This window comes from Hevea brasiliensis, chromosome 10 (genome assembly GCF_030052815.1).
Source record: "Hevea brasiliensis isolate MT/VB/25A 57/8 chromosome 10, ASM3005281v1, whole genome shotgun sequence".
Taxonomy (NCBI): Eukaryota; Viridiplantae; Streptophyta; class Magnoliopsida; order Malpighiales; family Euphorbiaceae; genus Hevea; species Hevea brasiliensis.
The window spans coordinates 4,685,838-4,712,982 of NC_079502.1; the positions used below are offsets into that span (position 1 = coordinate 4,685,838).

General features: G+C 31.0%; 2 protein-coding genes across 3 annotated transcripts; one reads left to right on the forward strand and one right to left on the reverse strand.

The window, feature by feature from the left end:
* The first annotated feature begins 4,738 nt into the window (after positions 1 to 4,738).
* Positions 4,739 to 8,874, forward strand: LOC110631645 (cysteine-rich receptor-like protein kinase 2). 2 transcript variants are annotated; one of them, XM_021779555.2, is made up of 8 exons: positions 4,739 to 4,972; positions 5,821 to 6,638; positions 6,747 to 6,860; positions 7,026 to 7,165; positions 7,278 to 7,488; positions 7,670 to 7,904; positions 8,079 to 8,229; positions 8,353 to 8,874. In XM_021779555.2, the coding sequence occupies exons 2-8, from the start codon at positions 5,876 to 5,878 to the stop codon at positions 8,689 to 8,691; spliced, it is 1,953 nt and encodes a 650-aa protein (XP_021635247.2). In that variant the 5' UTR covers positions 4,739 to 4,972; positions 5,821 to 5,875; the 3' UTR covers positions 8,692 to 8,874. The 2 variants fall into 2 exon arrangements, with proteins under 2 accessions (XP_021635247.2, XP_057984954.1); XM_058128971.1 differs by having other exon boundaries at positions 4,742 to 4,972; positions 5,971 to 6,638.
* A 206-nt stretch (positions 8,875 to 9,080) lies between these two features.
* Positions 9,081 to 11,911, reverse strand: LOC110631646 (2-phytyl-1,4-beta-naphthoquinone methyltransferase, chloroplastic). The gene is given in 10 exon segments (XM_058128972.1): positions 9,081 to 9,371; positions 9,724 to 9,823; positions 10,185 to 10,246; positions 10,438 to 10,571; positions 10,777 to 10,865; positions 11,437 to 11,464; positions 11,466 to 11,525; positions 11,635 to 11,686; positions 11,689 to 11,698; positions 11,777 to 11,911. Coding segments are annotated over 10 exon segments (771 nt in total). The 3' UTR covers positions 9,081 to 9,270.
* Positions 11,912 to 27,145: the final 15,234 nt, after the last annotated feature.

The following is a 27,145-nucleotide window of genomic DNA, read 5'->3' on the forward strand; positions in this document are numbered from 1 at the left end:
AAACACATTTTCTAAAAACACACAGTTATATCATGCCATTCGAAACAAATATCATCTCAATAGCCATAGGCTAAGGAGAAATCACATCACAAGGCTAGCTAGCTCAAATATATGGAAACCCATTCTTTTTCTTCTTCTACTGACACACACCTCAATACTTCAACCAGAGAAGAAATCAAAATTCGAAACTGATTTCCCTCACTAGTCATGCTAGTGAGGTGTTCAGATATATGGCCATAACACTGTGGTTTCAAAACTTATCTTAACAATTTACTAAACATTTATTGCCATTTCAAACATACACAAATAAACTTTCAACAATTCAAAGCAAAAGCATAATACACATTTCATGCACTTTGTAAATAAATTTTAAAGCATATTGATGTTGTGCACAAACCTTAAGCGAGTCACCTCTTGGCCTTGACTCGATCCCTCGGGTTCTTTCCCGGTATTCTTTTCCACTGAAACACACAGTTTCACAGTGTTTCAGTATCACAACTCATCATAAATCCAAAAATAAATTCAAATTCACTTATACCTAGCTTTAATATGCTAAACTTAGTGTTCTTTAAATTTTGTATTTTGGGGTTACTATTCATGACACTATTCAAGTCAATTTGTTGACTTTCTAAGGCTTAATAGGTATGAGAATTCCAACTATACTCACATACCACATTTTGGTCATCAATTTTATTGGTTTTGGTTATTTTCTCAAAACTTAAGTCTTTTAGGTAAATTTGCAAATTTTCAGTTTTGGTGTCTTATGTTACACTATTCCATTGGTCATTTTTCTGTTAGAATTTGGTAAAATTTTCTTCATAGAAAATGTTCCCTATTGTCTTAACTTTATTCTCCTTTTTGAATCACTCCAATTGGAGTTTTGTAGCTCAAGTTATAGCCATTTGAATCATGGCTGCCGGATTGGACTTAACCCAGATTTCTGGGCAAATTCTGGTTCTGGCAGTTTTAGGTCACCAATTTTGGGTGGCTAAATGACTTGGTTAAAGGCATAATTTGGATTTGTGTTCTTCATGAAAGTTTTAGGTCTATCTCTCAGCTTTCTACTGGTAAAATTTCAGATCATTTAAACCTTCCTAGCCCAAGTTATAGCCAAATGAACAAACACTGTTCATTTGGTCATTTTTGTACAAGTCAAATTGCCTAATTCGGATTTGGTCAATTTGTTCACTAGGTTTTAGTCACTTTTTGGGCATGATTCCTAAATGAAAAATGTGTCATTTTGTGTCTAGTTTCATTCCCAATTGGCCTCACACCAATTGGGCTTATAAATTGTCAGTTTTGGTCCCTGAAAGGGACCTTGGTCATGCTGCCTGCAGCATGTCCCTAATCAATCCGAATTTGAACCTAATTCTAACACTTCCAACATACCTCAATTGGTCACAAATGACCATTTTTCAGCTCAAACTAGGTCAAACACACCATTTGACCAATTCTCCAATTTTTTTTTTCCAAAACCCTAAGGTCAAGAACCCTAACTTTTCCAAGTGTTTCAATTTATGCAATTAAGGTATCTAAACATTCTCTACACTTATATACATAATTCATTGAACTAAAATACTTCAACCTCTCCTAACATCATGGCTGCTGAATTTTCTACTCATCATGCATGCAAGATTATTTTCATTTTCTTCACAATTTCCATGCATCTCAACTAAATTTCAAGTAGTATTTAAAGATTTAAAACCAATTTATACATACCTTTATTTATGGATTCTCTAATTCTCCAAGTCTCATTCTTTTCTTCTTCTTTTTCTTACTAATCACTCCACCAAGGTCTAAAATCAAACTTTAATGTTGGTGGTTAGGGTTTTTATGGTGAGGAAGGGAGGAGAAATCAAGCTTTTAAGGGTTAAAAATAGTGGAATTGTGAGAGAATTAGAGAGAAAGAAAGAGTGGCGGAAATCTATGAGGAAGAAGACCAAAAAAATAAATTTCTTTATTTTGTTATTTTAAGTATATTTATCCCAAATTGACTTAGTCAAATTAAGTAAATAATTGATAATTATTTATTGAGTCATACATGATGTCATCCATGATGATGTCATTATTCTTTATTTTCTTTTCTTTTCTTTTTCCTTTCTTTTTCCTCACTTCTTTAATTTAATTCTATATTCCAAAATTTTCATTTCTCAGATTTTATTGGACAGTTAGGTCAGGTATCAGCTCTAGGGGTGAATTGACCAAATTGCCCCTCGCCGGTTCAATCCGGTTTGCTAGTTATTTGATATTTCTTCCGGATCCCTGACCTAATTATTTAACCTGCTTAACAATTCTTTTTCATTATTTTCTCTTTTCTACTGTGTTCACAATAGTCCTAAGGACCGCGGCGTCACATTTTACGGTTCGAAATTTGAGTTTAAATCGACCTCGCAGTCCTTCCCGAGAAGGTCACCCATCGCTGTAACTCTCGGCTCATTTAACTTCTTGTGTTCTGTTTTTCTTATTTATACTTAACCAATTGACAATTACTAATTATTTGTGTTCAGAGCTTATCTAATTGTCTTAGGCGTGGTTCTAATTCCCTTAATTATCCGGACCGACACCGGTCACCGAAATAGTGAAATATACCAGGCTATGCAAATAGGGGTGTTGCGTTCAGTGCTTTAATGGGGGAAGTGTTCCTCAAAGTACTCATGCAATAGTGGCAGACATTCAACAGCTTGCTAAAGGATGTCTAACTGTTTTATTCTGGTTTGTTCCAAGATCATGTAATAGAGTGGCTCATCAATTGGCTTCTAAAACTCTTCATGATACATCTTTTTGGGTTAATATTATGGCCCAATCTTCTTTTATATGTAACGAACTCCATTTGGATATTTGCTAAGTAATGCTATTCCATCTTTTGAGGAAAAAAAAAAAAGGGTGGCATTGGGGGTTTGGCCATTCTGTAATTTGATCCTATTGTATTTGCCCAATTAACTTTATTTAATACAATGCATATAAAAGAAAAAAAAAAAAAAGAAAGAAAGAAGAAGGTAGGTAAATTACGTGTCTCTTGTTAGAATTTCATTAAATTATTGTTAATTTTAATAAAAATAATTAAAATATTTTTATCTTTATTTTTAATATAAAAATAATTTAATTTCTAAAAATTTGTTTTATTAACAATTCAAACTGATTTTCAAACAGATTTTCCGTTAACTTTATAATATAGAGAGAGATTTAAATCTCAAAATTTGCCTCTCACAAAATTATATTATTTTGAAAAAAAAAACGAAAAAGAATAAACAGGCCCATTTGGTTGATAATAAAATAGCAGCATTGTTATAGGCTATGAATCTCCAACATAGAAAACAAACAATATTAATTGAATCAACAATATTTAGTCGTAAATTGAAAATCATATAAATAAATTAACAAATTAATTAGATATTCAAATATATATATATGTGTGTATATATATAACATAAAAATTTAAATATAATTAATTTACATATATGTTTATGAATTATAATTACAATAAAATGTACATTTTTTTATTAAAAATAATTAATTTGTATATATTAAATAAAGTTTATTAGTCTTATTAATGCCATTAATAATATGTGACTTTTTATTATTAATACTTAATATAAAATTTTAAAAAAATTAATAAATATTTATATTTATGAATCATAATTGCAAAAAATTCTTAAAACTAGGACTAATGAGTATAAATAATTAAAAATACAATCAAATAACTAAGTAATTGTCCATAATTTTAAGTAATTGGCCATAATTTTAATGTATCTTATTTCTATCTTTTATAGATATATTTTATAATTAATAATTAATAACTAATATGTGCATATTAAATAAAATTTATTGGTCTTATTAAATTTATGATCATATTATTTTTACTAATCACTTATTAGTGTGACTTTTCGATTTTCTAATTCTTAACATAATATTTGTATAAATTTATATCTATGTAATATTATAAAACCAAGCTATGAAATAACACCATAACATAAAACTAAGTTATGATAGGAAGATAAATAAGCTAATGACAAATAAATGAAAAATAACTAATGAACATAATAGTGGCATATATAAAATCATAATCACAAGTGTATAATCATAAATAAATGTTTAAGTAAAATTAATAGTGAAAAAATAATTATATTAATTTTAATAAAAAAACTAATATAAATTTAAAATTATTATAAACATCTATTGTTAGATCTTAAAGTTATGGTTAAAAAAAGTATGTACAGATGGTGAACAACAGTTTTCACAAAATATTTAAAAACTATGTTCTTAAATTTAAGATTTTTTGTAACATTTTTAATATTTTTTCTAAATTTAGATACTATATTTTTATTGTTTATTAATAATTTTAAAAAATTAAAAAATCTATGCAAAGCAGGAGTAAGTGTCTAGTCACCATCAATTTAGCCTCAAATTTTCACTGTAAAGACATTAAGATTAGTCACCAACAATCAATTCAAGGCAGGCAGTCAAACATTGTCATTTAAATTATTTGTATGGGGACATGGAATACTAAAAGCCATTGGAATAAATGGACAAAGCTTTTACTTGTGAATTGAATTATGATGAGCAGTTGAATTTTAACTTTGAAGATGTCTGCTCCATTGTATTTTTACCAACTTTACATTAATTTACTATGATCAGCTCTACCGTTCAAACCAATTAGTTCTATCATATTTTTCAAAATGACCTCATTTACTCCAAATTTTGAGAGACTAGCTCTAGATGCTTTGACCTTTTTTTTCTTCATGTGTTAATTGCAAAACAGTGGCGTTTAGTGCAAAATCAAATATCTAGTGTTTCCTTTGCCATTGTGATTGTTTAAGTATACATAAAGCAAACTTGGAAGTTTGAAAGGTCTAAACTCCCTCTTGTCTTCTACCGATCTTTATTATTTCCTCTTTTTAGTTCTTATTACGTTCAAATTAACTTCCCCATCTCAAGAATTTTTAGCTTCTCCACTTCCCAGATGCTGAAAAAGGTACGTTTAACCTTTCTTGATTCTTCATCTCTCAGTTCTTACTGCTAGTTCTTGCGTTCTTGTTCTTGTTCTTCTAGATTTATGTTTCATTTTACAGCTCTAATCTCTGTTTCTGCTTCGTATGCGTTTCCTTAAGAAGGAAAAGGCAAAATTTTCACAGAAAGATAACTAGTAATTTCATCACTGCTTTCAATGGTGGTTTAGAGTATTTATTGTATAGCGGATGGATTGGTTGATATGAAAAATGATAATAAAAACACATGGCGTCATTTAGATAAGCCATGGCTGTGGGTTGCCTTGTAGTTTGGCAGCAAGCCAGTATTGTTAGCCTGCAGGAGGAGCGGTAGATATAGGTGTACATCAAGACAGTTCAGAGTGTTTGGTTTGCATCAGGGTTTAATTTTTGAGATTGGAACTGGTAGAGCGTCCATGATTTTAGCTTCTTTGGAACCTAAATGAGCTTGTTGCATAAATTTTATTAAAATTTAATAAATATTATGATATTATAATTATTATTTATGTACATATATGTTTATTATATGTAATAAATAATAATTAATTGAGTTTTATGAAAACAAAATCTTAAAATATTTTAAATTAATGATTAAATTATATAAATTAAAATTTTAAATAATATTTATATTTAAGAAAATGAAACTTTAATTAAATTAAAAATAAAAATTAATTAATTATAACTCAAAACTGTTTAGTTATAAGATTTGTCAATTTAACAAAATGCAGAATTGAGAATCTAGTTCCATTTTTAAAATTTTCTCACTCCTAGTCCTAGGCCCTTAATTGCGTTCATCTGCACAGACTGATAAGTCTAGAAACTCTTTCTTGAGCAGGCAGTCTCGTAACTAAAACCACAGTTGCTTGTGCTAGTACCAGATCATCAGAAAGATGAGGAAAGCAATCCTATCAGTTAATTACCATTGCATTTTCTTCTGTCTTATTGCATTTCTGTTACTATATGAATCGGTTATGGGGGATCCCAGAGCTCAACAAGTGAAAATGACATGCGGACGACAACTTGGACACAATTCAAGTATCTATGTACCGAATTTTGTTGCCACAATGGAGAACATCAGTGAGCAGATGCGCAATTCAGGATTTGGAGTAGCAGTTACAGGTTCTGGACCTGACGCTGACTATGGCCTTGCTCAATGTTATAGAGACCTTTCTTTACTTGACTGTGTATTATGCTACACTGCTGCCCGAACAGTTCTACCACAATGCTATCCTTACAATGGGGGTCGCATTTTTCTTGATGGTTGCTTCGTGAGATCAGAAAACTATAGCTTCTATGAGGAATATAAAGGACCTGAAGATGAAGTTGTGTGTGGAAATACAACAAGAAAGAATTCAACATTTGGAGAATCAGCTAGGCAGGCTCTTTCAACTGCAGTTTCAACTGCACGAAATAACCAAGGCTATGCAAGGGCTCAGGTGGCAGTTGCAGGGACAAATGAATCAGCTTATGTATTAGTTGATTGCTGGAGGACATTGAATGCAAGCTCTTGCAGAGCATGCTTGGAGAATGCTACCGCGTCCATATTGGGATGTTTACCTTGGTCAGAGGGGAGGGCACTGTATACTGGGTGTTTTATGAGGTACTCGGACAGTAATTTTCTCAATGCAGAGCCAAGGAATGGACGTTCAAGGGGTAAAGGAAATTGACTCTGTGGTTCATTAATAGTTATTTGAGTCATAGGAGAGTTAGAACTTTTTATGTAGATTAATATAGCCTGATTGTTTCAAATACTGAATGCAGGGAAGGTCATAGTGATAGTGGTTTCAATTGTCAGCTCTCTGGTGGTCTTAGGAGTTGGGGTAACTATAGGAATTTATATCAGGAAGCACAGATACTTAAAGAAGAAAAGAAGAGGTAATGAAGCTTTCGTTGTTCGCTTGTGCAATGTGAAATCCCCAGCATAGCAGACATTTTAATGGATGGTGGTTGATACATTTGGATAAAATTTACATTTAGATTAAATTAACTATCCATTCGGTTTTCGTTATCTTTTAGATTGCTATTGTCTTTGTCTTCCAGGTTCAAATGACATACATAAGTTGGTTAAAACCCTTATCGACAGTAGCTTGAACTTCAAGTACTCTACACTTGAGAAGGCTACAGGATCTTTCGATGATGCCAACAAGCTTGGACAAGGAGGATTCGGATCAGTTTATAAGGTAGTTGTTCTCCTTACAAATTTTCTTTCTAACATGTAGAGTATTTATTAAGTCATCAAAACCACCTGCCACTTGCCATTTTTCGTCTGATTATATGCTTACTTCATTACAGGGAGTTTTGCCAGATGGAAGAGAGATTGCTGTAAAAAGGCTTTTCTTTAACAACAGACATAGAGCAGCAGATTTCTACAATGAAGTTAACATGATAAGCAGTGTGGAACACAAAAATCTAGTCAGATTGTTGGGATGTAGTTGTTCCGGACCTGAAAGCCTCCTTGTCTATGAATTCCTGCCTAACAAGAGCCTTGATCGTTTCATCTTCGGTAAATACTAGAATTTCACATTTAAAGCTCATCTGATATTTGCAAAATTATTACAACCCACAGTAACACACAAGGCTACTCTAGACTTGATACCTTTCTATGACCATGTCTTAGTCTTGCCGTCTCAATACTCAGTCAAGCTGAACTTGATAATGTTATGCATAACATCTAAATGTGTCAGATCAAAACAAAGGCAAAACACTAACTTGGGAGAAGAGATATAACATCATTATGGGGACAGCAGAAGGTTTAGTCTACCTTCATGAAAACTCCAAGATCAGGATCATTCACAGAGACATAAAGGCCAGCAATATTTTATTGGATACTAGGTTCCGTGCTAAAATTGCCGATTTTGGATTGGCCAGGTCTTTCCAGGAAGATAAGAGTCATATCAGCACAGCCATTGCAGGAACACTGTGAGTATCTGTTCCATTTTGGTCTTTGGCAAACTGAGAACATATTAAGTATCGGTCAAACTTTAAGGTCAATATTCTAGTAATTGAAATGATTCAATATGTAATTCATATATGAACATAATACTATCTATATATATTTGAACGAGCAATGATTTCAATTTTATAAAACTATAGTGGATACATGGCTCCAGAATACCTTGCTCATGGCCAGTTAACAGAAAAAGCAGATGTATATAGCTTTGGTGTGCTTTTGTTGGAGATTGTCACAGGAAGGCAGAACAACAGGAGCAAAACCTCAGAATACACAGACAGTCTAGTCACCCTTGTAAGTTCCAGGAATCTCACCTCTAATAATTTTCCTGTTTTCGGTCAATCATCCTTATGCAGCATTTAAGAACGATCAGTCCCTGAATTTGTGTACTTTTAATACATCTTACCCAAAAACCAGACGTGGAAGAAATTTCAGGCAGGGACAGTGGAAGAGCTTTATGACCCAAACCTAATGTTGCACAACCACCATAACAGCAACGTGAAGAATGATGTTCTGCGAGTAGTGCATTTAGGACTCTTGTGTACCCAAGAGATACCTTCGCTCCGACCAACAATTGCAAAGGCGCTACAGATGCTAACAACAGAGGAACAACTCCCTGCACCCACTAATCCCCCTTTCACAGACGAAAGAACCATGGAATTCAATGACACATGTGAGGACCCATGGTATCCCCTTAATGCTGGCCTTTCAGCATCAATTGCAACTGTCACCCTCAGTTCCTTCCATTCGAGATGAACTGGAGCAAAAAGAGTTTTACAAAGGATAATCGCATTTAAAATGTGAATATAAAATCAAAGATTATAAACATCCCCAGTCAGTATGTAACCTCATCAAATCACATGTTGCAGGCAATTTCAGGAACCTGATGAGGTATTTGAATAGTTGGCAATAAAATGGGAAGCTGATTACTTGTAGACATGAGGATAGTTGCCAATGTTGATATGATTATCATGACATTAGTAAAAATACAGCATCCCCCTAAACTTGCATTATCACCAGCCCACAAATTTTGGGTTTGAATCGATGGATAACAGCTTGTCCAATGGCAATAATAAGGTCCCTATTTCTTTTTTTTACCGCTAGTGATTTGCATTTTTCTTTTCTTCCAACCACGGGAAAGAATGGATCAAGAAAGTGAGAAAATAAAGTTCACTATATTAGTGGGCAGGAGAAACAGGACTATAATTAATTCATTACTCAGTTTGGGACTTCCGAGTTCACAGACAGCATTCAAAATACAAAGTTAAAACTCCTATACTTCCTCACAAGAAAACTAGGAACACATCCTGGCAAATCCCAAACACCATTCTTTGTCTAACGGGAGGCCACTAGGTTTCCCATTAGGCCTCCACTAATTTCATAATGTTTGGCAGTCGAAAATCCTGCTTCCAGAGCAAGTTCCCCCAACTCCTCCCCTGTATCAAGAGCACACACTATGATCACCTAGTCAACAATAAGAAGTTGCAGGAGTAAATGTGCCTTCCATAAGTATTTCCAATTTTGCAGTTCCACCTTCAAACAGTTTTGAACATACTGGCTATTATAAAACAACCAAAACTTGATACAAATCAACGGCCCAACAAAAATCTTTAGTTTCTGACACAGTAGACAAAAAAGACCTCGAGATGGATAGTAACTTGACAGAGAGAAGCAATTAAATATGTATTTTCATTAGACCCGAGGTTTTATTAGTATTCAAAATTTGTTTATTTTACATTACCACTCTGAAAATAAATAATGCATACATTATAGGGGGAGAAAAAAGACCTGTCAAAAATTCTCTGATTGAGCTGTTCAAGTATTCATACTCTTTTGCAAGGCCATGGGCAGATGCTACAGGAACAACAACACTGCCAATCATCCATTCCTTGATAAGAAATATACAAAAGATATGATTTTTGTCATATTTTCAAATAGACAATAAATATTATCAAACTTTAAGCCTGCCAATCAATTGACATTTGCAATAAGTTTCAATAATATATAAAAGTCTAATTGTCTGAAAAATCCTAAACTTTTAAACACTTTCAATGGTATTCCACACTTTTAATTTTGTCATTTGGTTCATAAATCATCAATAATCAACGCTGGCTCATATTGAGCAAAAAAAAAATCATTGACAGCAAACAAATTTCATTTGTTCAAGCTCGATTAGAAACATCATATGCACAGAATTTTAGGTGTCAAAAAGGCAAAAACCAAAAGTCTTTCATTTTGTAACTGAATACCTGAAATGAAACCACAAATGGTTGAGTACTCTTATTAAAGTCAAGGACAGATGCTTTTGCACCTGTAAAACAGAGCAAGGATGAGAAATTTTTTATCAACCTATCATTTTATTGGATAATTTTCAGGCAGAGGAAGAGCAAAAAAAGGACCCGGTTTGGGGATTCGAAACATCCCAGAGCAAGGATGAGAAATTTTTGATCAACCTATCATTTTATTGGATAATTTTCAGGCAGAGGGAGAGCAAAAAAAGACCTGGTTTGAGGATTCGAAATATCTCCTGCATGGACTTGCGCTTATCAATCACATGTTGGAGCCCATAACCCATGGTAACAGCATCAAAGTTACAATCAGAAAATGGCAAATCAGTTGCATCACCCTCAACCCACCTGTGATCACAAGAATCTCTTTTTAGAGCAGGACACCCTACCATTCACATTATTGAGGCCAGAAAACTCAATGATTATACATGAATCATATAGAACTTGGTAAGCATTTTCCAAGGGTTTTTTCCCCACCCCCTTAAGCATCTTTCAGTGTCTCTATATATTAAAAATCTTTTCATTCACCTTGCTGATATATACCAATGCTCACTCGATGATTTGGTAGCATTCTTTTGAAGACAATTGTTGCCGGGATGAAGCAATCAACAGCTGCTCCCTCAAGAAATCAACACCTGTCACCTACAGTGTCGCTAAAAAAAGGGAATTGTACAACAAAACTATACAAACTATACGGTATAAATGTATATGCAATAGCACAAGTTTAGACAAAGTCAGAAAGCAAGACATTCAACAAGACAACAACATTATATGAAACAAACAGTTAACAGCTAAAATATTAATACTTATACAAAATGCAAGTTTGTGCTTACTAGAAAGCATTTTTTGTTTTAGAGAAAATAAGGTTAGATGCAACAAACTACTATATGATTAGAGGGAAGCCAGCCACAAGTTCAAAAATATGTTTCATCACTAATTTTCCATTAGTAGACCCATTAACCCTAGGCTACTCAAGATTAGGACTCTCATCTCTAGAATCCAACCACAATCAAATTAAACTAGAACAACAGTACTCATTGTTAGAATTTCATCCCAGTGTTTCTTCAGCAATATTATCATTACCCAAGCAAATGAAATTTCACATAATTGATTTCACAAATTTGCATGAACCAACATCAAGCTTCTTAGCACATTTTCTAATCAAGAAACTGCTAAGAACATAGAAATAACATAAGGAGAGAAAAGAAGAAACCTTTCCATTGGAGCGAACTTTGTCAGACGAGAAATGCTAAATCCCCACTTCCACAACACAAATCCAACACACTGTCCCCCATTTTTGCCCTTTACCAATATTCCAATATTTTCAATAAATAACATGACTTCTTGAAAATACAAAAGCCAAAATAATAAAATAAACAAACAAACAAACAAAAAAATAAATAAATAATACCCAGTCCAGGATACAGCCATTCGTTTCCATATTCGATGCTGACCCAGACTAACAAATCATTCAACTGTCACCAAAAAAAAATCACAAGATAAAATTAAAAATAAATAAATAAATAAAAGAAACAAAGGGGAAACTGGTGCACGTTATCGTAAACAGAAGCAATGCGGCTAAAGAGCGCCTGGCGTTCGTTAGTGCATCGAACAGGCCGGTATCTGAACCAAAAAATGGAAGTTCGTGGACCTGATGAGAAGGCTTAACTGAGCTGAAGAGCAGCCATGGCAGCTCCGTTTATCCTGAAACTTTTGTTTACAGTTGATTTGTCAACAAAACCAAAGAAGAGGGGATATCTATAACCCAAAACTAAAAGTGTAGATATGGGCCAATTCATTTCTCGACAAGGATAAGGTCCAAAACAAGTCCTTTAGGCCCAATTGGCTCACCATGTGATAAATCCATTTTATATAGGTATTTTAGAATAGTTTTACATCTATTTTGTTCTTTTTAATTTAATAATTTTATGTTTTTAGAGCTTGTTTTAGTTAATTCGTTAATTTCAATTTCATTATATTTGATTTTTGAAATTTTAATGTTTTTTATAGGTTTTAATAAAAGTTTAAAGGCAAAAATGTCCATATATAAAAAATTTAAAGTGATTTGGAAGTTTAAAGTAGCGTGAAAAATAAAGAAAATTTGCCTAAGGGAAAAGACCAGTCGAGATTTTTAAGGGTTTCAACATGTCGGGTGTTGAATGTCGTGTGAAGATAAGAGTTAGCCGACAGAAATCATATGAGGTATGTAAATTCAATACTGGGTCGTGTAGACAGAGATTTTGGAATAAAATTTGCCGAATGTTTTAGAGACTTCAACATGCCCCGTGTAGCTGATCGTGTATGATCTAAAGGCTCCTCCTCCGAATTAACATGAGGCATGTTGAAAATAACTAAAATCAACATGAGGCATATGAGATGACACTAACAGATTTGTTGACATTAAAAATTTTTCTTTTTTCACATCTTTTACACATTTTATCTTTATTCCTTTATATATTACTTTTTAGGGCAAAACTTGAGGGGATATATAAGCATCATATTCTCATTTTTACTATAAGGAGAAAGAGAGAGAAAAATTTGAAGAAGAAGGAAAGAAGGAACCACGCCATTTTCTGGATGAATGACACCTGCAGAGTGATGTTTTCAACTTCCATTTTCAGATATTTAGATTCTCTTCTTCTGGGTTCTTTTATTTTTAGTCTTATTTTTATGTTTTCTTGCTCTATTACATATTTTCTACTTATAAATATAAACATGAATGAGTAGATACTTAAGATTTCAGAGTTAGGTGTAATGATTTAAGTTTTATTTATAGATTTGGACTGGTTTTAACCATATTTTAGTATATATAAATTTTGATCTTTATCTTGTGTGCTTATTTACGTACTCATTATTGGTACCCTTTGGGTTTTGTTCTTAATTTTAGATTAAATGACTGAGAGGTGAAAATCTATGATAGATAATCATGATAATGAACTTAATCACCTAGTGTTAGAAATAAACTAGTAGGTTAAGAGGAATTTCAAGTTGATTAAAGTGTTTAAAAGGTTTTGGGTAATTAAACATCGCATGAGAATGGAGTTTAATTTCATTTAAAATACTATTTAGTTTGCTTGAAAGAGAAATTAAAGAAAATCAGAATCAACTTTTTCAAACTTGTATTTCCCTTAATCTTGGTCTTACCTATCAAAATCCCAATGAAATTTACTTCATGAACCCCAACTCTGTAATAAATTTTGTCATTAATTAATTAAATCTTATGTTACATGCTAAAATTTTAGTAAAATAGTATAGTACTTAGAAATTTAATTGCTTATTTTATTATAATTTTCTTATTTTTTTAATTTAATTTGCTACATCTCTTGTTTTACTTTTTGGCACATATTATTGATAGCCCAAATAATCGTGACTTTTATAATTTGGTACTCAAACAATAAATATCTGTGAGACGATATTTTTTCTTTACTACTTGAATGACCCGTATACTTGCGGAGTACGCATCACCACGATTCTTCAAATTTTCAAACGATACCAACTTCTAAAAAATAAAATTATTAAAATTCTATTGAGATTTACATTATTATATACACTTCCATAGATATAATTAAATTTAATAAAATATTTTGATAAAAATAATTAATAAAAAATCAGCAATTCAGTGTATTTCCCATTTCCTTACTCCTTCAATTTGAATCATATTCCACTTATTTGCAAATTAAAATTTTATAAAAATTTAATTTAATTAATTTTTTTTATTAATTCTCATATTTAAAATAAAAAATTTAATTCTTTTTAATTTAAACAATTTTCATTTAAAAAAATATAAATTAAATTAAATTCTTTTTTTCAAATTATTTATACTAAATGAGGTCATTTAATTTATTCGCTCTTTCATTTCTCATGGCTAGCCAATGAAATTGCATCCAATAATTTAGTGCCATCACAATATTAGAAGGCATAAAACATATAATAAATAAAAATAACATAAAATATCAAATTATAAAGTTTTATTAATTAAAAAATTTATAATAAATTTAGTTTTGGCTATTATGTAAGGTTAAAATATAAATTATATTATAATTTATGTAACAACCTGATTTTTTCTTAAATTTTATTTCTTAAATTCAAAATATTATTTTAATAAGATATTTTAATTGAATGTTATTTTAATAAAATTACTATTATTTAGAAATTTAAATTAATGTTATGGATTTAATTACAAATATTTCCAAGAATTAATTTAAACATGTTGTTGTTATTATTATTATTATTATTATTATTATTATTATTATTATTATTATTATTATTATATTTTCTTTACTGCTCAAATAAACACATATTTGCAATTGGGATCTAATTGAAAAAGAATTTTTGGACTTATTTGAGTAAACCTGAAAAGTTCAGGGATTGAAAATGTAATTTTTCTATTTTATGAGAATTACCTTGTTTGGAGGGCCCAGGAGGAGCCATACGATGTTGATGGGATATGGATGTGGGAATTGTGATTTAGAAGTGTTATTTGAATTATATTGTAGGTTGGGTAGGTCCTAGGTATGGGGAAAACTCTGTCGAATTTTTGGCATAAATTATAGTATTTTTTTGTCTCTTTTGAGTCCTGTTTTGAGTTAGTACTAATGAAAATATAATATAATTATTTAGATAATCAAGATTGATCGCCTTCCTCCATCTAACCACTACAGTAGTCATTGGTTAACCAGTGAATAGATTTTAATTTTATTTACAATTTCAATACTATTGTTATTATATATCACAGCATGCTCATGCATCACTTATAGATATATATATATATATATATATATATATATATATATATATATATATATATATATATTAGCTACTATAGGCACACTTTGTGTTGTATTTTTACTTGATGCTTTGATGTGGGTGTCGCCTAGGGTAATTTGGAGTTGTGTATGTGTGTCGGTATGCGTATGGTGTATTGGTGGTGGATATGGGTAGGACGGGTAGATCGGCTTAAGCTAGTCTCGCTTGGGCCCAGTCCTTTTGTGATAAGTTAGGGTGAGTACGGCATTGAGTTGATCTCGCTGACCCCAGCACTTGGATTTTTAAGAGAAAGTCCAACTTGAATTGAACTCGCTAGCAGGCCTTGGATTAAGAGAACTATATAAAGGATCAACTCCTATATTGTATTTATACTGGTGTGACACACAGATGTGTAAGTGCTCCAAATTATTATTTGTGCGAGTATTATTGAAATTATTTGAAATTGTTAATATATACTGTATTTCATCCTTAAGAATGCACTAGTACTAGGTAGTTATAGAAATTGTATGTAAAATCAATATCTTACTATATGAGTCGAACGCTCACTCTTGTTCATTCTATTTTTCCAGACTACAAGAAGAGTTCTTTTTCAGAATAACTTGCTTTCTTTCTTGCAGGTTTATTAGCAGTTATTTATTTGTATTATATATATTTTTTTAAATTATAATTTAAAATCCGTATGTGTTAGAGGAATTTTGTTAAGGATAGTGTTAATTTAAGTTTTTGGTATTAATAAATGAAAATTTTTATGATATTTAAATAATTTGTAGATGATGGTATCAGGGTTGAGTTGAGCTCCCCTGATTTTAATTTTTTTTTTTTTTATGATTATCAGGTTTGATTGACCCGTATAAAAATATAATATATTTCTGGCTTATATACTAACTGAGTACTTATAATCATAAGTCAGCTTTTGGGTTATGCCTTATTTGCATATTGGACCTTAGTTTTAAGCATTGGTTATGAATTTAGAGAATAATAAGATTTACTATGGGCCTTGGAGGCTTTATACTAATTCAGGTCCTAGTGTCAGTTCGACCCGTAGAACCGGGTCATAACAATTTAAAATAATAAAAACAGTTGACATTAAAGTATTATATAAAATTTTTTCATGAACTTATAAACCTAAAGCTAAAAAAGCAAAAATAAATCTCAAATAATTAAATTATATGACATAATTATTTAAAAAATAAATAATTTTTATGTAAAATAAATTCATTACAATTTTATGAAAATAAGAAAAAATAGTTATATGTATCAATTATTAATCTATTAAACATTTAAATACAAACAAAATAATATTTGATTTTACTTTAACTCATACATTATAATTAGATGTGGGCTAAGTGTAATAAATTCTCAAGGAGCTTTGAAGTGTTTTTTAATAATTAATTAAATAGTTATAAAAAATACATTTTAATGGTCAACCAAACGCCAGCACACCTCAGACTTCCAGCAAAAGCCAGAGAAAGCAAGGGGGAAAGCGAAGGCTGAAAAGTGCAATCTTCATTTTTTATTCCTTTGACGAACTCTAGATATGGAGTTCAACTTCAATCCATGTCCTCCTATAGCCTTCTGCCATTACAATGCCAAAAGCCAAGGAACAAACATGCATCAAATTATCATCTCCCAAATGTTATCCTTTCACTAGACAATTTCTCTTAGATAGCCAAAGTTTAAAGACTCAGTTGACCCACCATTTTTTCCGAAATCAACCATGCTTAATTGTCTAGCAAAAGCAAGATTAAGCTATCAATTGTGGCCAATTAGCGCACAAGCACAAAACATTTTGTCGGGTCAAACTAAAAATTACAGTTTGCCATCTTAAACGTGGCTTAAGGTTCATCGTGGTATGTGCTTAATTAAAAAGTCAATTAGTATAAAATTTATCTTATTAGCAACTAATCCTAGGCTTTTACTTGGGTATCTCTTGATAATGACTCTTAAGGCTATTTCAAGTCGTGAAATTTATGACACGTTTGTTTTGACTTGCAATTGTTCCTAATTATAATAACTTTCTTTAAATGCACCATTTTACTCTTAAGGTTGTGGTGTTTAGTGAACTTCTCTTTTTTTCTTGTTTCCTTTGACCAACTGTATCCCAAGATGCCTTGCTTTGATTAATGATGATGAAAGTTCATGTTTATTCCAATAATTAAATGTTATCATAGACACATGTCGAAACTTCATTTATAATCCCATCATTATTTGTTGAACATCATTTTACCAAGTTTTTTTTTTTTAATTTTAATCGAATTCTCTCGTAAATCTACGTAAAAAAAAATTAATTGAATTAAATTTTTATAAAATTTTAATTTTAAAATAAAAAAATAAAATTTTAAATTTCATCTTTATTTTTTAAAATTCTCTAATTAATTACTATTGTCCACCATACAAAACTAAAAGCAAGCTTGTCAAACAGAATCTAAGCACTCCCAAAACAATGATGATTCTTTCTTTGGGGAGATAACATAATTATTAGGGGCTAAACACTAAATGAATAAAATAATCTAATAAGAGAAACATTTCCAAGCTGATGTCTAGTGATCTTGTTTGTTTGAAGGTGAAAGTCTATATAAAGGGACCAAATCAAACACTTGAACTGAGCTATCACAACCCATTTGCATTTGATTTACGCAACCTCTCCTTTTCCTTTCCGGTGCTTCCAAATCTACTGCTACTTCCTAAGAATGGCAATCTATTAATGAATATGCTGCCAAATTCGCCTATCCCAACTTCCAGTTTGGCGTTTTTTGCTGTAAGCCTATCTATGCAGCCTGCCTTTCAATATCAACCTTCGGATTCTAATTGCTTCCACGGATACGCCTAATTTTAGTTTCCCAGGTATGTTTCCTTCTGTACTCCTTAATTTCGATGTAGCTTTGCTTTTGCACAGTATTTTGGACTTTCGATGATGCCTCGCATGTAGAAGCAGCTATGCTTCTTCTTATAGATCATGATATGTGAGTTTATATTTGTAAATTTTATTATAATGATTATTTTGAAAATTAATTTATTTTACTTTAAAAATAAAAAAAATACTCTAGTTTATAATTTAAATATTTAATAACCTTATAAAATATTTAATTTTATTTATCTAAAATATAAGAAACAAAAATATATATATATTGTTATGAAAATGTTAAATTTTATATTTTATTGATTATTTACATATACAAATTGTATATTATTTTATATCTAAATAATAGATTGATCCGATGTACCTAGACTTCGGATGAACTAGATTGGGATCAGCTCATCAATGATTTCAATTCGTGAATCGGCCTGAAACCGGGGTATCCTCTCTCAAACTTAATAGAAACTGGCCTAAAATCGCGATTTGAATTGGCAGCTTTGAGCCTAAATTGGTTCAATTAAAAAAAATTTTCTGAATAAAAGATTTCTAAAAATTTATTATAATTTGATAATATTATGATCCAAATTAGAATAGAGCCATAATCATATTGAATTGAAACCGTTTCAAACTATAAGATTAGCCAAACCAGTGATTTCGAGTCGAAATCAAACCAAAAGAAGCCCTGGTCAGGTCTAGATGTGCTATCTTCTGATTGGATTTAATTATAATGCTCATCCTAACTGGATCATACGTGCATAGGCAATTATTTTTTGAGAAGAACAAAAGCAATCGAGCGAGTGGGGTTGTAGTGATTAAATTTATTCTGACCGTACGATTAACATTGAAAATCGTGCTTGTGAGATACGAGAATAATCAAACGGTGAGTATTGAAGCACGTAAAAACAGCTACTCTAGTTTCTGTTGTCAGTTAATTTGCGCGCCAAAATACGCAAATTTGATAAGTCAATCAATCAATCAATCAATCAGTCTTTTTGACAAGAACCCAACAATTGCTTACGGCCTGTAAGGTTTTTTCTTTTTTTTTTTCTGCCAAGTAGATGCACAAGCACTTGAAATATGTTTAAATTTGAGAAAAATAAGAAGAAATGAAAAATTATAAAAAAAAATATATATAATTTTTTATTTAAAAATGAGAAAAAAATAAAAAGTGGAAGTGAAAAATAATAAATGTATTTATTTTTTTTATTTTGAGGAAAAAGTGAATAAAAAATTATAAAATTATTTTTTTATAATTATTTATTTTAATTTTAAATAAATAAAATAAATATTTTATTATTTAAAAAATTATTTTTTCTTTTTAATATCTAAACAAGAAAAAAAAATATTTTACATTACTTTTATCTTTCTTCCTTTTTTTTTTTTATTTTCTTTCCTCTCTAACAAAGTTTTCAAACATAATGTTAAATAAAGGGGATAGACCACACCTCAATTTATGATAATTTTTAGAAGAAATCTCAAATATTGCTTCTAAGTTCTAAGCTTATATTTATTATTATTATTATTAAAAAAATATTTCAATTTTATTTATCATAATTTCAGTTTAAAATATAATTAAAATTTATGATATTGTTATAAAAAAATTTCACATTAAAAATACATAATAAATCAAAATTTAATAATTTAATTAAATATTCAAGTGTACCTCCATAATAGGCCCGAACGTGAAAGTGTCAACCAAACACGTCTTCTTGTCTTCTTTACCTTTTAGGCCATGTTAGGAGGAGAGATTAGAAAAATTAGAAAAATTTATTTTTAAAAAATATTTTTCACAACAAAATTTTCTTTTGAAGATAAATTTCTAAAAGAAAATGAATTTTAGTATTAAAAAACTTTAACATTGACATGCATATTTAAAAGAAGATTAAGATATTTTTATTATTTTTTTGGGCAAATAAATTTTGTATGGAAAAAAAATTATAGAAAAAATTTCATTTGAAATTTTTATTTATTTGGAAAAAAATGTTCCAAAAATATTGGGAAAATACATTTTTCATGGAAATAATTAGTAATTGATAATATTTATGAAATTTTATAATATTTTAAAATTTTTATTGCTATGCAAAAAATGTATAAAAAGTAAATGAATTAACTAAAATATTAACAAAATCAAATATTAATAACTAATTGATTTTAAAATATAAGATTGAACAGTTAATTTTATCAAAATTCAGTTTAATAATTTATTTTCTATGTAATTTCAATTTTTTAAATAAGTTAATAAAATTACAAAAATCACATTTATAATTTGTTAAAAAATCTTTTTTTTTAAATCACCAAGAAGTAAAAAATTATATATATATATATATATAAATCGCTAAAAAATGGATGTGAGCAAAAGAATTTTACTATTTTATTAAAAATAAATAAATTTTTTGAAATTTTAATTTTTTAAATGAGATTTTGTAAATATATAATTTTTGAAATTTCTTGTTTTAATTTTTTTTATATTTTTTTATCATAAAAAATATTTTCACATGCATAAAATTGACTAATATATTAAATAAGTGAGGTTGTATAAAATTATGAAACTAAAATTTATAAATTTTAATCGCCACCCCTTCTCTCCAATAACAGCTAACCCATGACGTGTTCTGCTGATGGGCCCTGGGTTCTTCGATCTATCGGTTTGTGACTTGGTAACAGTATACATTTAGTGGCCCGTAGTGCAGCAGATCAGTCTAGTTAAGTACCGTTTAAAATTGCATATAGAGATTAAAAATTACTTTTTTTTAATAAAAATATTATTTTAAATATTATTAAAAAATAATTTTAAAAAAATAATTTTATTATTCTTATAACTAAAATTATCAAATTTAATTTTAAATTATTTTTTAATACCCTCTGACTAATATATTTAAAAAGTGATTTTTTCAATAGTAATTCCAATAGTCATGTTAGTAAACCTGTAATTGATCAAGGCATGCATGAGCATGTGTCAAGGGCTGAATAAAGGAGGAGGATTGCAGTAGTTAGGTGACAACCAGCTTAAAAATTTTGTCACACCTTATGATATGGACGTTGGGGTGTATTCTACTAACGACGCGCTACATCGGAGCCATGGTGTAATGAGAAATATGCAAGAGTGTAGGGCGTTCACCGAAAGCGATGCGCTATGCCGGCGCCCGGGTGTGGTGTTAAGTGAGCAAGGGTTCTCACATCATGGACGGGTGTGGGTAAAGAAGTTAGTCCATAAGATAGACAGGAGAACAGATAGTGGAACAAAACACAAGATAGACATAGAAAATAATATAAGATATCATAAAAGGAGAACAATTAGGAAGGAACAGGATAGGAGGAGGATCAGGGTTAGTACTTGGAATGTTGGAACACTTACAGGAAAATTAATGGAGCTTGTAGATATCTTGGAAAGGATAATGGTGAATATTGCTTGCATTCAGGAGACTAAATGGGTAGGAGAGAAAAGCAAAGAAGTGGGTAATTCAAGGTACAAACTGTGATTTGCCGAAAAGGAGAGAAATAAGAATGGAGTGGGCATAATCATAGACAGGACATTGAAAGACACTGTAATAGCTGTGAAAACAGTAGGAGATATAATTATACTAGTAAAGCTAGTACTAGAAGAAAAAATAATAAATGTAGTTAGTGCTTATGCCCCACAAATAGGACTAGATAGTGAGAGTAAACAAAGGTTTTGGGAAGATATAGATGATTTCATGCAAAGCATACCAAATGAAGAGAATATTTTCATTGGTGGAGATTTGAATGGACATGTAGGAAGTGATAGGCAAGGCTATGAGAATGTTTATGGAGGTTTTGGTTTTGGCAGTCGAAATGAGGAGAGAAAAAGCATCATGGATTTTGCTATGGCATACGATCTAATACTAGCATATACCTACTTTATAAAAAGAAAGCCACATTTAGTGACTTTCAAAAGTGGGTAACATAAAAGCCAAATCGACTTTCTCTTAACCAAGAAGAAAAATAGAGCTCTATACAATGATTGCAAGGTCATTCCAGGAGAGGCTTTAATAAGTCAACATCGGTTAGTGGTCTTGGATGTCAAGTTTATGAACAATTCAAGTAAGGTCATAAGAAATAGTGTAGCTTGAACAAAGTGGTGGGAGTTCAAAGGAGTAAAGCAAGTGAAGTTCAAAAATAAGCTTATCGAGTTCGAAGTATGAAAGCTGAATATGGAGGCCAATGATATGTGGATACAGATGGCATCAAAAATTAGAGAAGTAGCTAGAAAAGTACTTGGAGAGTCTAAAGAATATGAACCACCCTCAAAAGAGAGATGGTGGTGGAATGAGAAAGTACGAAAAGCAGTAAAGAGAAAAAGAGAATGGTATAAGAAATTACCTAAATGTGATAATAATGAGGCATATGAACAGTACAATATAGTAAAGAAAGAGGCAAAAAAGGCAGTTAGTCAAGCAAGAGCACAAGCCTTTGAAAAGTTATATGAGAAACTTGAAACTAAAGAAGGGGAGAAAGATATTTATAGATTAGCAAGGAGGAGAGAAAGGAAATGTCGAGATCTCAATCAAGTTAAGTGCATTAAGGATAAAGAAGGAAAAGTGTTGGTGAAAGATGAGGGTATTAAATAAAAATGGAGAAATTGTTTTAATGATCTCTTTAATAGTAGTCAAAATAGTAATAGTGTGAATATAGACTATAGAATGATAGAAAAGAATGTGAATTATAATAGAAGGATTAGATCTTTAGAAGTAAAGAAAGCACTTAAGAGAATGAAAGTGGGTAAAGCCTGTGGACCCAATGAAATACCAATTGAAGTGTGGAAGTGTTTGGGAGATATGAGAGTGGCATAGTTAACTAAATTATTTAATAAGATTCTAAACTCAAAGAAAATGCCTGATGAATGGAGGAGGAGTATTTTAATACCTATTTTTAAAAATAAGGGAGACATACAGAGTTGCTCGAACTATAGGGGAATTAAACTCATGAGCCATACTATGAAGTTTTGGGAGAGAGTTGTGGAGTATCGACTACGTCGTGATACTTCTATCTCTCTCAATCAATTTGGCTTCATGCCCGGTCGTTCAACTATGGGAGCGATCTTTCTCATTAGAAGCTTGATGGATAAATATATAGATGTGAAGAAAGATCTACACATGGTTTTTATTAATTTGGAGAAGGCTTATGATAGTGTTCCAAGAGATGTCCTATGGAGTGTGTTAAAACAAAAGAGGGTATCTATTAGGTATATATGTAACACCCTAGGCAAATCCCACATCGGCAAAACACGGGAGAGATGCTGGGTTCATAAGTTGATAGTTCGTAACCCCTATTAACGCGTTTTAAAACCGTGAGGGCTTCGGCCCAGAGCGAACAATATCACTAGTGGGTCGGGCCATTACATTTGTGGTATCAGAGCCGCTCCGCGTGCAACCTTGAACGGTGGTGGGGCAAACCTCAGCGAGGACGCTGAGTCCCATAAGGGGGGTGGATTGTAACACCCTAGGCAAATCCCACATCGGCAAAACACGGGAGAGATGCTGGGTTCATAAGTTGATAGTTCGTAACCCCTATTAACGCGTTTTAAAACCGTGAGGGCTTCGGCCCAGAGCGAACAATATCACTAGTGGGCCGAGCCATTACATTTGTTTATAACGCGTCAATAGGGCTTAGGAACCTCCATCTTATGAACCCAGCATCTCTCCCGTGTTTTGTCGATGTGGGATTTGCCTAGGGTGTTACAATCCACCCCCCTTATGGGACTCAGCGTCCTCGCTGAGGTTTGCCCCACCATCGTTCAAGGTTGCACGCGGAGCGGCTCTGATACCACAAATGTAACAGCCTGATCCTTCTCCAGTTAGTATTGTCCGCTTTGGCCCATGGGCCTCACGGATTTGTCCCTTGGGAGGTTTCATTCCCAAAAGCGCGCGGACCAGGTGAGGAAGGCTCCCACATATATGGCCCAAATCTTTTCTTCCCATTTCCGATGTGGGACACGAAGTTTCCACCCCAGTGCGTAGCTGGTTGAACAAGCACGTCCCAACCCCATCCCTGGGTCGTGACAAGCCCACCAGCTTCCGCTTGGTGCGTCCTCGCACCACACACCGTACTAGAGGGAGTCCAGCTCTGATACCAAATGTAACAGCCCGGCCCACTAGTGATATTGTCCGCTCTGGGCCGAAGCCCTCACGGTTTTAAAAAGCGTCAATAGGGGTTACGAACTATCAACTTATGAACCCAGCATCTCTCCCGTGTTTTGCCGATGTGGGATTTACCTAGGGTGTTACAATATACAAGTGTTGAAAAATATGTATAAAGGAGCAAGTACTATTGTGCGCACAGTGGGACGGGACACAAGAGATTTTCTGATCTCAATTGGATTACACCAAGGATCAGCTACAAGCCCTTACCTTTTTACATTAGTTTTAGATGAATTAACGAAACATATACAAGAGAGTATTCCTTGGTGCATGATGTTTACGGATGATATTGTTATGATAGATGAGACGTGAGAAGGAGTCAATAGAAAACTAGAGCTTTGGAGAAGTACTCTAGAGTCAAAGGGCTATAAGTTAAGTAGAACGAAAACAGAATACATGCATTGCAAGTTCAGTGAATGCCAAATTGGCGATAGGGAAGGAGTTAGTTTGGATTGAGTGGTACTGTCCCAAAGTAATCACTTTAAATGTCTCGGCTCAGTCCTTCAAGTAGATGGGGGATGTGAGGAGGATGTTAGTCATAGGATTAAAGCTTGATGATTGAAGTGGAGATGTGCCACGGGAGTTTTATGTGATCACAAGATTCCCAATAAGTTGAAAGAAAAATTTTACCGTACAGCCACACGACCAGCTAATTAGTTGAGTTTAGTTGAATTTATAGGACATAAAATCCATCTTTTTAAATCAAGTAAATAATTAATTTTTGTTTTTCTACGAATTATTTTTTTTGCTCTCACTATATTTTAGAATTTTTCAGTATCTGTTTTTTTTTTTTAATTCAAAGAATATATTATGAATCGGATGCAATTGATAAACTACACGAAGGTAATACTTAAATTCGAAACTTTCCTTAAAGTGGAGGAAAATAATAAGGTTATTCTTAATTGGTAATTTTAATTTTAATTTAGTTTGAAAATTTTAAACAAATTTAATAATTTTTTTAATAAAAATTTAATCATCCGTGAAGATAAATAAGTCGATACATAAATTCAGAAAAAAAAAATATTTTTTAATAAAATTATAATAATTTTATTAAAATTTATTAATTCTTATAAATTAATACACATTCATTTATAATTTATAATTGATATAAAATTTTAAAGAATCAGCACATTAATAAATGGAATTATCCTTTATTTTTTAATCATGAGCACACCAACACCAACTTAACTCTTAGCTTTAGCCATTTTTTATTAAATAATTATGTCATTCTTTATGATTATAATATTCTCCGACTTTTGGTGGCGTCCAGAAAACAAAGTGAAATGTGGTAGAATAGAATAATAATGAAAATTTTAAGTTTATTTTTGGATGGTAAACATTTGGTGAAGTGAAAGGTGGTGAGTCTGACAAAGCCAAAGCCAAATCCAAATCCTTACCATTTTGGCTAAGCCTTTTTTCTATGGCAACTTGTGGTTCCTTCCTCATTTCCCCTCCAAAAATTCACTCACTCCACACTCATGTCTTGCATATTCTCACGTGAGCATATCATTACCTTTTTTTTTTTTTTTTAATAAATACTATTTAATAATATATTTTAATAAAATTAATTATTTATTTTAAAAATACATTATTCAACATCGGTTTATTTTCTAATAATTGAAAATTCAAAAAATTAAAGAAAAATATTTAAAAAAAAGAAAAAATCATTTTTTGACGTTGATAATCCTATATATATATATATAGTTAAACATTGTAAGCAAGTAATATAAAATATTTTTATAAAAAATATTATCTTAAAAAATATTTTCTATAAAAATATTTTCCAAATACAAATTAATTTTTACAAGACGCATGAAGCCTTGGTCTCCTATTTTTTAATATGTGAATTATTTAGTCATTGCAATTTTTAGTTAAGTTAGTAAAAAAAAAGAAAATAATTATATTATTTAAATTATATTACCTGAATAGTTGATTGCTTTAATTTATGAAAATTAAATAGATATATTATTTAAATTATAAATATTAAATAATTGAATTGATAAAATTTTGCTTTAAAATAACGACAAAGACTAAATATTTCATGTGCTAAAAAATAAAAAAAAACTAAATAATATTTTTTTTAAATAAAAAAATAAATAAAATTATATTTTATTAAAATACATTGAATAAATAGTAAATTTTTCTTTCTATATCTTTTTTTTTTCTATTATGATAATATGAAAAAGTCTTATATGAACTCGTCTCATATATTTAATTAATATTGATCTTTAAAATATATGCTAGATATGTAATAAATAATTTATAATTATTTTATTTACAATTTATATATAATTATTAAACATTAGATTTAATTTTATAATTAAAAAAGTTTTTATTTTACCAATAAACTAAAATGCTATTTATATTTTTTATCGGATAGAATTGTAATAATAATTTCTATTATTTTTATCATTTATTAATGTGTTTTTAAAATTTTTTTAAATAATTTAAATAATTTTATAGTGTAGACACCATATTTTGGCCAATCTTCAAAGGCAATGATCTTTTAAAATTGAAACTTTATTATCCACTCTCAACCGATGTTCCCAATCACAGGTAGTTTTTCCAAACTTACTGATTGCTCGTCCCTGGAACAAATCAATCTCACGCTCAAGTTAGATTGTTTTCCGACCTCCTGGTCTTTATCAGATGAGTTCGAGTCAATATTGGGTCTTCGGACCATTCAACCTTGCCTGCTGTTGTTTTCCGATCTCTCTATGTACAAATATCGCAGAATTTCATTTTACTAATGTTATGATCGGGCCTCTCGTGTGAATTCCCTGGATATTCCTCAAAATAAAGTTAAGGTTTTTATCTGGTCTACTAATGGTTATAACCTTAAAAGTTCAAGTCAGTGTTAAATCTTTGCAATTCTAATATTCTAAAGTTCCATCCGGTATTTAGTCATGGCTTCGTCCGATCTCATGTTCACGTGTGATATTTTTTCGATCTCTTATCTTTTGATTAATAGTTACTCTCAGGTTTTATGTTCAACTACATTTAATCAATTAAGTACTCAGACAGTTTGGTTTAGAGGCTTTCCGATCTCATCAAGAAATTTAACATAAAAGATTTCAATTCATTTCAAAAAAAAAATATACAAGTCAATTAGCGAGGGGGGTCTTCTCCGCCCTGCTCCC

What these genes read in the sequence shown, in the direction of transcription:
- LOC110631645 (XM_021779555.2), top strand. Translation starts at nt 5,876, where the DNA reads ATGAGGAAAGCAATCCTATCAGTTAATTACCATTGCATTTTCTTCTGT. An exon ending in GATTCGGATCAGTTTATAAG is followed by an intron (nt 7,166 to 7,277) that starts GTAGTTGTTCTC and finishes ACTTCATTACAG; the next exon opens with GGAGTTTTGCCAGATGGAAG. An exon ending in CCTTGATCGTTTCATCTTCG is followed by an intron (nt 7,489 to 7,669) that starts GTAAATACTAGA and finishes TAAATGTGTCAG; the next exon opens with ATCAAAACAAAGGCAAAACA.